Source organism: Cavia porcellus, unplaced genomic scaffold, assembly GCF_034190915.1.
Source record: "Cavia porcellus strain 051 isolate PalLab524CR breed Dunkin Hartley unplaced genomic scaffold, mCavPor4.1 scaffold_2, whole genome shotgun sequence".
Lineage (NCBI taxonomy): Eukaryota > Metazoa > Chordata > Mammalia > Rodentia > Caviidae > Cavia > Cavia porcellus.
The window spans coordinates 76,497,482-76,510,620 of record NW_026947485.1 but is presented as its reverse complement, the minus strand read 5'-3'; the positions used below and the strand labels follow the sequence as shown (position 1 = coordinate 76,510,620).

The following is a 13,139-nucleotide window of genomic DNA, read 5'->3' as shown; positions in this document are numbered from 1 at the left end:
AATTCAATTCAGAGACCAATGGTGCTGCTTTTTATTTTTATAACACTTAGCAGATGCAGATGAGTTTTCTGCTTATTTTAGATGGAGTCTCTGAACCTCAGTATCTTAGGCAGCAGATTTGTTTGTGCTGTATACTTCTAGCTTGATAATTTTATGTTCCATTTTTGGAAAATGCTGTTTACTTTGTAGTATTGACCATGCTAGTTCCAGTTTTCTCATTTTATAAGGAGAGAAACTGAGGCTCAGGGGATTATGTCTTTTGTCCACAGTTTTGTTATTTAGTATCATTGCCTGGATTTGAACCCAGATTTTCTTACTGTGAGTCCTGGGTTGTTATCATTCCTGTCTAAGTGTTGCTGTGCAAGAAACCTTAAACCTAGTGGTTTAAAGCAAGTGCTCACCATCTCATAGTGGCTGTGGCTTGGGAACTCAGGAGCAGCTCGAGGTGAGTGGTTTTGCCTTCCAGTCTCTGGCAGAACCACAGTCAGAGTGTTAATCGAGGCTGCAGACTTCTAGTAGGTCTCTAGGGCAGGAGAGCTGCTCTCAGGGTCACTTCATGGTAATTGGCAGGCCTTCATTCTTGGCTAGCTGAATCTCTCCTTGGAGATGCTTCAGATGGCAGCTAGTTTCCTCCACAACAAGAAATCGGAGCGAGACAGAAGAGGAGAGTATGAGCCCAAGACAGAAGCCGTAGTCTCTTTTATCACCTAGTCCCAAGTGACACACTGCATCTTGTGGTCGCATAACCACTCTGATAAACAGTGCAGGGAGCCGGGCCCTCATGGACGGTGCTCAGGTAATGAAGGTGTCGCCCTCAGAAGTGGATTAAGCTGATTATAAAAGGACTCAAGGCTGTAAGTCCAATTACTTGTGCCCTTTCTCCCTTTCTTCTCTCTCCCTGCCTCTCCTCCTCCAGTGTGCATCTGTGTGTGCTCACACCCTTGCCTTCCACCTCCTTGGGTGATGCATAGAAGGACCTCACTGGTTGCTTCCACATTGATGTCAGACCTCATGGTCCCCAGAAGTATGGGAAACACATTTCTTTGTAAGCTGCTGGTCTAGGCTGCTCTGGATAGTGATACAAAACAGATTGAGTGAAGGATTCAAGTACCAGCAGCAAGATTGTTGGGGACCATCTCACAGGCTGGTGTCACAGCTGCACATCTAAGATTCACACTAATTTCTCTCTGGCCTCAGAGTGATTATGCTGACGGCACAGCAGAGACTTTGCATTTGACCTGAGTCCTGAAGAGCACTGAGTTTTTTAGGTGGAAGAGCGAGGAGTAGGGGCCCAGCATGAGTGTGTTTTGGGTTAGAAGCGAGGAACTCACTAGAAATAATGTTGGATGGTTAGAGTTGAAGGCACATGGAAAAAGAGTAAGAATAGAAGAAAAAGCTGCCTGAGACTAAGTAGACAGTGGGGAACAGTCAAAGCTGGGAATGATGGAATTGGATTGTGTGTCCTGTACTTAGTGTAGAGTCACAGATATGTGTCAATCTCTGCTTTTACCCTCGGCAGAGCTTTGGTCTTGCCCTCTTCTCTTCTGGGCTCCTGCCACCTACTCTTAGTGGAATGCCTTCAATGGTGAGATGAAGTTAATGAGGTATCAGATTGACAGAGGCTGGGCAAAAGATTTCATGCTCTGGCTGAGTTCACTTGCTTCATTACTACCCATGGGGATGTTTCCAGATATGTCCTAGGTCCCCTTCCAGCTTTTGGTATCTGAAGCAACCAGTCCTTTGTGGGTGAATGTTTCTGCCCCAGCCGGGTATCAGGCTAGGGCCCTGCTCTTCCTTCTCATTGTGTACAGTTTCTCAGTAGCACCTAGCAGAATGAGAAACTGAAAGCAGAATGAGTTTCTCCACTTCAGACATTTATGATCCACCTGGTTAAGCATGAATACATATGGAAAGACTTTGTGCTCAGAGCCAGAATCTAGGTCAGAAGGGAAACAGTTTCCTATCTGTATGAATACTGTCGGGAAAGTCATGAGGAAGGGAGGTGTTTATGGGAAACAAAAAAGCCTGGCTGGGAAAAGGTAGGAAAACTCACCCAGGTCTACTCTGGCTGCACACCTTTGTTCTTGCTGCCATTTCCACTGCTGGCACAGAATTTGGAAGTGAGAATCGAGCTCCTGGGGGGAATGAACTCTTCTTACGTTACTCTCACATGGGAAACCCAGGCTCTTCCTAAGTCAGATATTCCTAAACTTGTGGGCTGTTACCAGAAGAGAGGTGCAGATTTTGGTGGGTCCTACAGAATGATTTCAGGCAAAAGCGGAACCATTTTGAGACAAAACCATTATATGCATGTAAGAACTTCCTGCCTCCCCAAGAAGTAGTATGTTTGACATCATTGCAGCAGTGAGTTTTTTTGTTTTGTCTTTTGGGAATTGAACCCAGGACCTCATGTGCACTAGGCATATTTACCACTGGGCTATGTCTCAAGCCCTTTTTTTTTTCTGTACTGGGGATTGAACTCATGACCTTGTGCTTGCTAGGCACATAAGCTGTGCAAGCTTATGGCACTAAGCTAATCTCCTGGCCCTCTCTATCCTTTTTTTTTTTTTAAATTTTAAAGGGAGTAAAATTAAACACAACAAAACAGAACAAAATAGGGCATAAGAAACAATGTAAGAGATATAAATTTCAAAGCTAGGTGACCTGAGATCTTCACTGCTTTTCATATTGCCTCTTGTTTTCTTCCAAATAGTTGTCCATATCTTCACACACAGAGAATGCATACAAAACAACATAGTATAAAACTGATCTGAACAGAATGAGGAAGGCGCTTTAGGTCTTCAAAACCAGACAATAGGGAAGTCACTAATGACTGTCTTAGAATCTCTCGTTTTCTTCAAAATAGCTGTCCATACTTTCATGTATATTGAAGTTCAACAAAACAAAACAGGCTAAAATAATACCATTAATTAGAACAAAGCAAAACAGGGATAAAGTATTTGCCTTTAAAGAGATGGTAGAAGGAAGTCCCCTTTATTTGCTACATTGCCTATGGTCAACCTCTCAAGGATGTCTAGATCCCTGGCTCCCATTTGCTAAAGGGGATGGTAATCTGGGGAGAAGATGTAATGTGTGATTTTCAGCCTGTGTGCTGGCAGGCTCACAACCGTTCACCAGGGTGGGAGGGGTTGCTTGGTTTCCCAGTGCTCTAGGTTCCCACATGGCGCAGGTCCCAGTAAATGCCATTAGCTCCTGTCCTGGGCCGCGGTAGCCTGCCACACTCACAGCCGCTCACAGGGGTGGGGTGAGGGGTGAGTTTGCTTGGTTTCCTGGTGCGCCAGGTTCCAGCATGGCTTGGGTCCCAGTAAACACTGGTGGTTCCCGTCCTGGGTGGCTACAGACTGCCACACTCACAGCTGCTCATGGGGTCGGGGTAGGGTTGTTTCAAGCTATTTCTTTCTAATGAATTGACGGTTTCACTGCCCAAGTTCTGAAATGGCCAACAGACCATAGAAAGATATCTCTTTAGGCTCCTGCTTGAAACCAACAGTGTCAAGAAGCTGCTAGCCTTAATTCAGGCAGTTTTTTTTTAAAAAAATTATTTTGAGATAGGTTGTTTGCTAAGTTGCCCAGGTTGGCCTTAAACTTAAAACCCTACTGTCTTAGCCTCCTGAGTGGCTGGGATTACAGGCATGGGCTACCACATCTAGCTCTCATACATATTTTTAGGAACATAATGATCATTAAATTTTTCATTCTGCTTGGTGATTTATGTTAGTTGTTGAGACTGCATGGCTAATGATGATACCTGTTGGGTGAGTGGAGCCAGAAACAGAGCCTAGGGGCAGTGGGTATAGGCAGCTTTGGGGGAGGCAAAGAGGGGGGCAGAGAGGCAGGACTGGGGATGGGGATGTTGCAGCTCTAGTGCTAGGGGAGGAGGTTGGTAGGAGGCAACAGTCTCCAGTTCGTCCAGACCCAGGTCCTATGTAAGTGGGCAGCTGTGTAGTGGCAGTTGCTAGCACCAGGAACAACTGACTGTCAGCTCCTGTTGACAGAAACAGGAGCGTCTCTTAGCTAGTGACAGCTACATCAAACATGTGATACCACAGTTTCTAAAAACAAGTAATTTACTTGGGAACTGTTTGATTTATTGGAATTTATACCACTTGGTAAGCACGTTTGGTGATGCACATCAGTTGAGAGAGGAAAAGAATTATTTAAAAATTTTTGATGTGTATATTAATTATGTGTTGCTTTATATTTCTGTGTGGTTGTAAGCTATTTTAATATCACTGTAGAACATGCTGAAGTTTCTTAAGAGACCTGTTATCTAGTCATCTCATTAAATCTGAAGTGCTCCTGCAAAACCTCTCAGAACTCTAGGGCTGTGTTTTCCAAACCTGTGGCACGCATGCCACAGCAGGCTGTTAGCACTGAAAGCTGTAAGTGGTTTGCCATCAATGCTGTAGGAGTGAGAAGCACACAGAGACGTGGATAACGGGACAAGCAGAAGACATAGAGATGGCCGATACGGGCCTCTTAATTAGGAATATTCTGAAACGGTCAGAGAAGAGTGACTTGAGGACTCTTGAGCTTTCAGGTTTGGTTCATTTGTGTGTTTGGTATGTCGTTAGGCACTGTACTGCCTCTGGCTGGTGTCTCCGACCCTGACCTCTCAGAGCAGATTAGTAATGTTTTTTCTGTTTTCTTTTTCTCCTTCCTAAGAGGTACAAGAAAATAGCTTTCCCTACTGTAGCTTGGTTTATGAACTGTTAGATTGACAGCCACAGGTGAACATGGTCTCTGCTGAACTAAGTGGGGCACCAGGATGCCTTTGTCTCGGTCTAAACCAGAGCTTGAGACTTCCAACCCTGCCTCAGGAAGCGTCTTGTGTTTGGAGTGGACTTGCACTTGGGTGTATCAGAAAGTTACATACCTCAAACAAGGTGGAGAAGAGCACTTTTCTATTTTTGCCTTCTCTGCCTTTTTTTCATGTCAGAAAAGCTTCAAAAGAAAGAATCTTTTTTTCATTTGTCCGAAACTGCAGGCTGCCTGGGTTTGGTTTTTTAGGCATTCTATAACTCAGTTGTGTTAGGATTCAAGTGCTAGCTCAGCTGGGGTTAGATGAGTGGGTCAGGAAGATAGCTGTAGCCACGTGTGGCCGTCTGGGATGCTTCGGCAGAGGGTTAGAGATCTAAACCCAGCCTGGATAATGTAGCAAGACCCTGTTTCAGAATAAAAATAAATAGGCTGGGATGTAGCCTAATATGAAGACCCTAGGTTCAATCTCCAGTATTGAAAAAAAAAATTGAAGAATAAATTTTTTGCCCCAGGCTGGGCATTAGTGACTCACCGAGACTCTGTCTCAAAATTTAAGGAAAAATTTAAAGGAGGAGAGTTGAGTACAGTGAGGAGGTCCCGGATTCAACCCTGAACTTCTCTTTGGTTTTGTTTTGTGGTACTAGGGATTAAGCCTAAGGCCTAGTTCATGCTAGGCAAGTACTTTTAACACTAAACTACATCCCAGTCCTTTATTCATTTCAAGACAGGGTCTTACCAGGTTGCCCAGGCTGGGAATCCTTGTGCCAGCTTTTCTAGCATCACAAAGAGTTCTATTAGATAGTGCTGCTATGGATCACTGCAATACTGAATTATTCACCCCCAGTGACATGCATTTTGTTTTCCTTTGTGTTGTTTGTGGTATGAAGGACTGAACACACGACCTCACACATTAGGTAAGCACTTTACCACAGAGCCACATCCCCAGGCTTGCAATACATTAGAATATTTCCAAATTATTGGTTAGTAAGTTGAGGTTAAGACAAATGAAATTTTTAAAAATTATAAAACTAGCAAAAAATATATTTTTCAACTCTGAGAATTTTGAAAGCTTAACATCATAGTCAAAGTTTATAACATGACTTTGTACCCCATTGCTATATATATTTATAATATATCACGATACAATAAAAATTTAAATAAAAAATTTTTTTAAAAGAATGCTTAAGTAACCACAGATGAAATTATAAAGGAGAAGACTAATAAAATTTACTTCCAAAAAATAAAAATCTTTTTTGTGTGTGATATGTAGCCTAGGCTGGCCTTGAACTCTTGGGGATCTTTCTGCCTCAGCCTCCTGAGAGCTGGGGTTACAGGTGTGCATGACCAAAAAAAAAAAAAAAAAATTAACTACATTTAATTAAATGTAGACCTTTGAGACCAAAAGTCTTTAATGGTTTTCCATGCTATGCCTTTTTTTTTTTTTTTTTGGTTTTTTTGAGACAGGGTCTCACTGTGCAGTTCAGGTTGGCCTTGAGCTCACTTTGTAGCTTAGGTTGGTTTTGAACTCAAAAGGATCCTCCTGCCTCAGCCTCCCAAGTGCTGGGATTACAGGCATGTGCTACCATACTTGGCTGTGCCTATCACTTTCACTGGCACAACTAGGGTACATTTTTCCTTCTAGGAATGATCCTTAAAGGAAGGGTATTAGGGGTGCTTAACTGAATATGGGCTTCTAAGTGGTTGTAGCCCCCTTTTCCCATTGACAAATGGAGTATGTGTGTGTATATGTGTCTCTCCCTCTCTCTCCCTCTTTTATCCCTCTCTCTCTGTTTCTCTCTCTCTCTCACACACACACACACATATACACACACACACAGATTTACTCATGAGAAGAGCTGAGGATGTTCTTTTCTTTTACATGCTTGGTTGTTTGTTTATTAGGTTTTTGAAACAAGGTCTTGCTATGTATTCTATGCTGACCTCAAGCTCGTGGTGATTCTCTTGCCTGAGGCTCCTCAGTGCTGAGGTTATAGGGTTGCACCATCCTACCCAGCTTTGCTTGTGTACGTATTTATTTATTGGTACCAGAGATCAAACTTACAACCTCATTCTTGCCAGGCAGGTGCTTATGCCATTGAGTTAACTCCCTATATCTAGTGTCTTTAGTCTCCTTAGCAAACAGACCTGCCTCACTAAAGAAAAAGGGTATCTGAGCTGGGTATGGTTACAGATACTTGTATTGGATTCTTTTTTTTTTTTTTTTTCTTTTTATCGGTACCAGGGATTGAACTTAGGACCACCTACTTTCAAGGCAGGTGCTTAAGCTGCTGAGCTAAATCCCCAGCCCCCAGGCAGATACTTGTAATGCCAGCATTCTGGGAAGCTGGGGCAGGAGATTTGCAAGTTGAGCAACTTAATGAGACCCTCACTCTCAAAGTAAGAAATAAAAAAGGACTGGGAAGATAGGTCAGAGTGAAAGTCCTAAAATTAGTCCCAGTGCTGCTAGTGAATGAAAGAAGGAATGAATGAATGATAGCTGTGGTGAGCTCACTGTATTTTTTGACTTATCCCATGTTTCTTTCTTTGTAACAGACGCTGCATTCAGGTGGTACATAAACTGCTTTGCTACCAGAAGAAGTGTCGAGTTCGGCTCCATTACACCTGGCGGGAACTCTGGTCAGGTAACTTTCATCATCTTCTCATGCTTTTCTTATGTGCACTAAGGTTTGGACTCAGGGCAGATCCCCACCCCAAACTGTGGTGTTTGTTTAGGATGCATCTCTTCTTTTCTTTTTTCCCCTCCCCATCCCCCCTCCTCTCCTTTTCTCTTTGTCTCTCTGTCTCTGTCTTTCTCTCTTGCAGTTTAGCTTTTTTTTGGGTCAGACTTAGAGTTGTTCACACCCATGCATACTGATTCATTTGCACTATCAGGGGTTGATTTTAGGACTGTCATCTGTCACATGTCCATTTCACACTTTCTCTCTTGTTCCTTCTTTCCTGTGTTTCTTTTCTTTGTGTGTGTATACGTGTATGTGTACGTGTGTGTGTGTTGGTAGAAACAACTGAATGTTTCTTGAGTTTCAGTGATTCTTCCTTTGTGTAAGACAGAGCTAGGCATTAGTGCAAACTTGGACTCTTCCTTTGCTGCATTTGGTAGCAGCTAGGGACTGCAGGGAAGCTTGTGTTTCCTCAGGATGGGTGGCTTGGGAGGGGTGTCATAGGTTGAGGGGTGGGCTGGGGTACAAAGATGAGGGTACTGTTCTTTGTGTCTAATCTGGCATTGTTATTGTTTACAGACAGTGCTGATTGCTCTACTCCCCTTGCATACAGGAGACAAAACAGCAAGTGACAGTGTGTACTTTTGCCTTTGTACCCACTGTGTAGCCCAGTGAGTCACTGCAACCTCTGCAGGCAGGAAGTGGGGCTTCTGTAAGATACAGTTAGCGCTGGCTTTCGCCCCTTTCTTATCTCCAGCTAAGTGAGCATTTTGGAAAGCAGAGGAGACAGGTCCTCTGAGGCAGTCACTTGCTGAGGGGTGCTGTGGCTTTGGGACCTGATAGTACAGTAGACTCCTGATGGTGGCAGGAAAGAGTGGTTGCTGTGTTAGTGTCAGAGCTTTATAAGAAACAGACCAGTAACCCAGCCCTTCCGTGGAATTCTTCTAGCTTGTTGTGACACATGGTTTCCTCCCAACCCAGTTTAGCTTTCTAAATTTAGTGTTCCATAATGGGAAGTAGCAATCTTTAATTAATGGACTAGAAAGGTTTTTTTGCAGTTACTGCCTATGGTGGTGAAGGGGGAGTAAGAGAATCACGCTAATTGGCAATAGAAGCATTTGGTATTTTAGGAGAGAAGAGTATGGTTATGTGAGGGAATGAATGTCAGATGAACTGAAGAGAGATTACAAGAAATCAAAAACGACTAAAGTTAGAATTTCTTAGGCAGTACCAGTTGTTTTTTTTCTCATTTTTTGTTACCAGGGATCGAACTCTCAGCCTCGTACTTGCCAGGCAAGCACTTGCACTGCTGAGCTAAATCCCTGGCCCAACAATTGCTTTTGATATAAAGGGCTTGTGTTGTTGCCTATGGATGGCAGTGTGACTGCTGGGCTCTAAGTCTAGGATTAAATGAAGACACAGGATGCTGCCAATCCATGTGTTTGGTGCAGCTGTAGACTTAGAGCAGATGCAGGGGTCTGTGTCTGTGACAGTGGGGTTACATGCTGTAGTGTTTAGCAGTTGGTAGCAGTTGCTTTTCCTGTCCCTTTGGTTCCCTTCCAGCTGTATTTTCCCTTTCGTTCTGTGTTCTTTCTTTGTCCTCACTATCCTAGCTCTGGCCTTGCGATGTCTTGGGCTTTTCTGCCATCCTCTTTGTCTGTTATATTCTTCCTCAGTGTCCTGCTCCATCAATCCTTTCACAGTGCCCCTCTGGTGCCCTGTTCTGTCTCCCTGGTACTTTTCATTGTCCTCCTGCGTCATCTTGCGGTCTCTGTCCTTTGCACAAATTGGCCCTGTTATCGTTGTGAACTATCTCTACCGTGCTTTGTACTGTTGTGGTCATAAAACATTTGATTTTCACATGCCATAAATCCCAGAATGAATTGCTGTCCTTGTCTTCTTCCTCTTCCTCCTTTTCTTCCTTCTTTTTTTTTTGGTGTTGCTTGGAATCAAACCCAGGGTCTTGCACATAATAGGCAAGTGCTCTGCCATGAACTACATCCTTAGCCCCGCTGTTATCATTTTTGCTAAAATAAGTTATTATACTTTAGATTCAATTTTCGTGTGCTTGTGTGCTCACACTTGCGTGTGGTACTAGGTGTTGATCCAAAGGTCTTCATGCTGAACTATTTTCCCGGCCTTTAAAACTTTAATTTTTAATTTTTACTTTATAGATAGGATCTTGCTAAATCACCAACTTCCCCAGATTGGGTTTCAACTTAAGATCTGACTGTCTCAGCTTCCCAGAGTGCTAGAATTATGGGCATATACCACTTGCCGGGCTCAAAGTGACTTTTTCCCCTGACTCTTCATTTTTGCCATTCCAGCTAGTGGCTTGTGGAGAAGAGCGTTCTTCATTCCATGTCAGCTGGTTGATTGTCTTGAGAACTTGGTCTTGTTTGGCTCTGTAATTGTGCGTTGCTCCAGATTGACTGGATTGCATTCCAAGGCCCGGGACAGGTTAGGGGCAGGGATATAGGAATGTCAGGGCCAGGGCCTGGGCAACTGCTTGTTTCTTAGGTGTAGACACTCACAGGAGAGTTCTCTGCCAGGCGAGGTTTGCCTCTTTTCCCGTATGATGTGAGCCCTCCTGCAGCCCAACGCCATGTGTTTGCACACGGAGTGTACAGTGAGATGAAGAGCAGTAGGTGTTAAGGAAACTGCAAAACACAGCATTGCAACCAGGAGTCAGGCCCATGAGAAAGTGTACCCTGCATTCAGTGAGCACCAGTGTGGCTGTAGTGATCCTCCTACTCCTTGGCTGCTGCTCCTCTCACACGTTGGAGCACCCATGTTTCTAGTCTTTCTTTCCTTAGAGAGTTAACAGATGTGAGGGAGGCATGTGAAACTCATCATGGCAAGAATACTTGAGTACACACTGGCCCGTTTATGTGCCGCTGTCCTAATTGACGTTTATTTATAAGTTGGATGTGTGGGGTTGGACTGGACACCTGGAAGGCTTGGGAATGCGAATGCAGAAGCCAGGATCTGGACACCTTTTGTCACTAGACACAAGGGTGTTTGGTGGCCTCGCTCTGTGAGGGCTGTGCTGTGTGACTGCAGTTGCTGTTTGTCACTGGGCTGTGGCCAAGCAGTTCTGCCAGTGGTGCATCCCTAGGAGCATCCTGTGTAGGAGGAGGAGGCAATGGCCCCAGTTGGGGTTCAATCCACCCTCAGCTGCTTTTCCTGCTGTGGCCCTAACCCACTCATTGTTGCTACCTGTCTTTGGGAGGCCTGTCAGCCTGGTGTCTGAGTAAGAACAGAACTATATTTAGCTAATTTCAACTAGAGTGTGGAAAGGAAGAGGTCCACTTGTCTGTATTACCCTTTTTTCTAGTTGTTTTTGTTTTTGAGGTAGAGTCTCGCTATGTACTTCATGTTGGCCCTGAACTCACTATGTAGCCAAGACTGGCCCTGAACTTGCAGTGATTTCTCCTGCTTGAACCTCCCAAGTGCTGGGATTACAGGCATATGCTACCCACACCTACTGTATTATTTTTCTCTTGGCATTTTTTTTTTTTTTTGGTAGTACTAGCTATTGAACCCAGGCCTTGAAAGAGCTAGGCAAATACTCTACCACTGAGCTTCTCTGCCGCTTTCTCTTGGTGTTTTGTTTTGTTTTTAGAACATATTTATTGAGAGAAAGAAAGCTTCTGTTTGAGAGAAACAGAAGGAGTCCCGAACGGGTTGCCACAGACGTCTTTTCTAGGGACTTTTATATAGTAAAGTCATGGGGTGATAGGGGTTCAAGGTGGGAACTCACAAGGCCGATGGGCATAAGGTGGGACAGAACTATATTTAACAAAACTATATGAAACAAAGCAATTATAAACAATGGGGAAATACAAAACACAATTTAAAGCATAAAAATTTGTTATGAGTCCCAGTCCAGAGTCTATGAAAAAAAAAAGCAAACTCTTATCTCTATCCAGTGATCTTGGTGGAACAGTTCCAATGATACAGGGGAATGAAACTCCTTACCTACTATATGTTCAGTATGAGTTTGCATTCTCTAAAATTGAAGAACGAATTTTAGGAACAATAGAGATTAAGAACAGAATATATTTATTGAGAGAAAGAAAGCTTCTGTCTTCGAGAGACAGAAGGGGTCCTGAATGGGCTGTCTTCTCTTGGTTTTTTGAGACACAGTCTCACTATATAGTGTAGTTTAGCCTGGTTCAGCATTGAACTTACTATGTAGCCCAGTCTGGCCTCAAATTTGCAGAGATTCTGCTGTCTGAGCCTCTCAAGTGTTGGGATTACAAGTATATGTCACTATGTTTGGCCTCAGCCCTTTCAAAATTTTTTTTATTTTGAAATAGGGTCACTGTGGTGCCCAGGCCAGCCTTGAGCTTGTGATCCTGCTGCTTCAGCCTCCCAAGTAGGCAGGATTACAGACATGTGCCAGCATAGCTGGCAGAGTACATGACTTTCAATAGGGATTCATAAACTATATCAATGAATAAATAAATGGATGAATGGGTTTGTAGACTTTCCATTAGTAATGAATTAGCATTCACCTAAAGAACTATAATGTTGCTTTTGGGGCTCAAAATAATAATATTAATAATAGTAGTAGTAGTAATATACCTGATAAGATGATTGTTACATTTCTGATGAGCTGACTTCCCTTTGATAGGCCCAACCATTCAAATCAGTTTTATTTAAATTGTTGATGTGAGTGGAAGTCAAACGTCATTTTCCCTATTTCTTTCTTCCTTCCCATGGATGCATGGATTGCTTTTGGCCAAGTAAAAATGGAAACTTTGTTGGTTTCTAAGGTATTAACCAAAGACTGAGCAGAATATGTAGAAGCAGCAGTTGTTGGAATGGGAACTGTTTGTAATAAAGCCTCACAGAATCAGCTTATTTTACTTCTGTAAGAGAAGGCAGGGAGTCATTGGAGAGCCAGCTGCATTTAAATAATGGCTTTCTACAGTCTGAGAACATGCATTGATTTAAAGGTAGATTTATTCTGGCATTTTTACTTGTTGTTCATCTACAGATCACGAGGCCATTTACCTTGTACTCTGATGCATCCCTGGGTGACAAGTTGTGATCTTATGTGTGTATGTCGGGAGGAGGGGAGTAGAGACTTTGAAGGATGAAGTGACTTGGTAAGGTTCATGGAGCCAGATAAGCAGTCCCAATTAAGAGTTTCATTCCTGTGCTCAGATGCCCACAGGAAGCATGGCCCCAAAAGCCCCCAAAACAATCTGCCCAGCATCACAGTGCTAGGGAGCCTCCAGAGCGTTCCCAGCTTTGTGAGAATGACAGAAATTGTACACAACCTGACCTTTAGAGACTTACAGGGAAAAGTGGAAAATTCAGAGAGGATACGCAGCTTTGCTAGCCCAGCTGCCTTCCCTGTCATTGGCAGAAGCCTGTTCCTTCATGGGGAGTGCACTTTGGGGCTAGGAATGGAAACTTGTTTTGTTCCGGGCTTGTTATATGGTAGGTGTCCTGTAGGACTGGAAATTTCTAGAGACTGACTGACTTGAGCCATAGATTTATCTGACAGTTCTTGTAGTTTAGACAGGCCTTTCTGATTTTGAGAGACTATCCTTTGAACTTTTTGTTGTCTGCTTCTTTTAGTTTAGTGACTTTTGTAAACTTTTAATTTAGATATGATTATAGACTTACACATGTACCCTTCACCCAGCGTCATTGAAGGTAACT

General features: G+C 43.4%; 1 protein-coding gene and 1 non-coding gene across 8 annotated transcripts in view; one reads left to right on the top strand and one right to left on the bottom strand.

The window, feature by feature from the left end:
* The window catches only part of Armh3 (armadillo like helical domain containing 3), a 202,672-nt gene that overhangs the window by 67,855 nt on the left and 121,678 nt on the right, over window positions 1-13,139 (top strand). For all 7 annotated transcript variants that reach the window (XR_010046018.1, XR_010046011.1, XM_063244396.1 and 4 more), the window contains one exon: window positions 7,336-7,424. Coding sequence is in view for 5 of the 7 variants with exons in the window: in XM_063244396.1 (XP_063100466.1) it covers window positions 7,336-7,424 (89 nt within the window). In the remaining 2 variants the exon portion in view is untranslated. The remainder of the gene's footprint in view (window positions 1-7,335; window positions 7,425-13,139) is intronic.
* LOC111758428 (small nucleolar RNA SNORA2/SNORA34 family) lies at window positions 3,409-3,543 on the bottom strand. The gene has a single exon (XR_002792603.1). It is a non-coding gene; the product is annotated as a small nucleolar RNA SNORA2/SNORA34 family (small nucleolar RNA).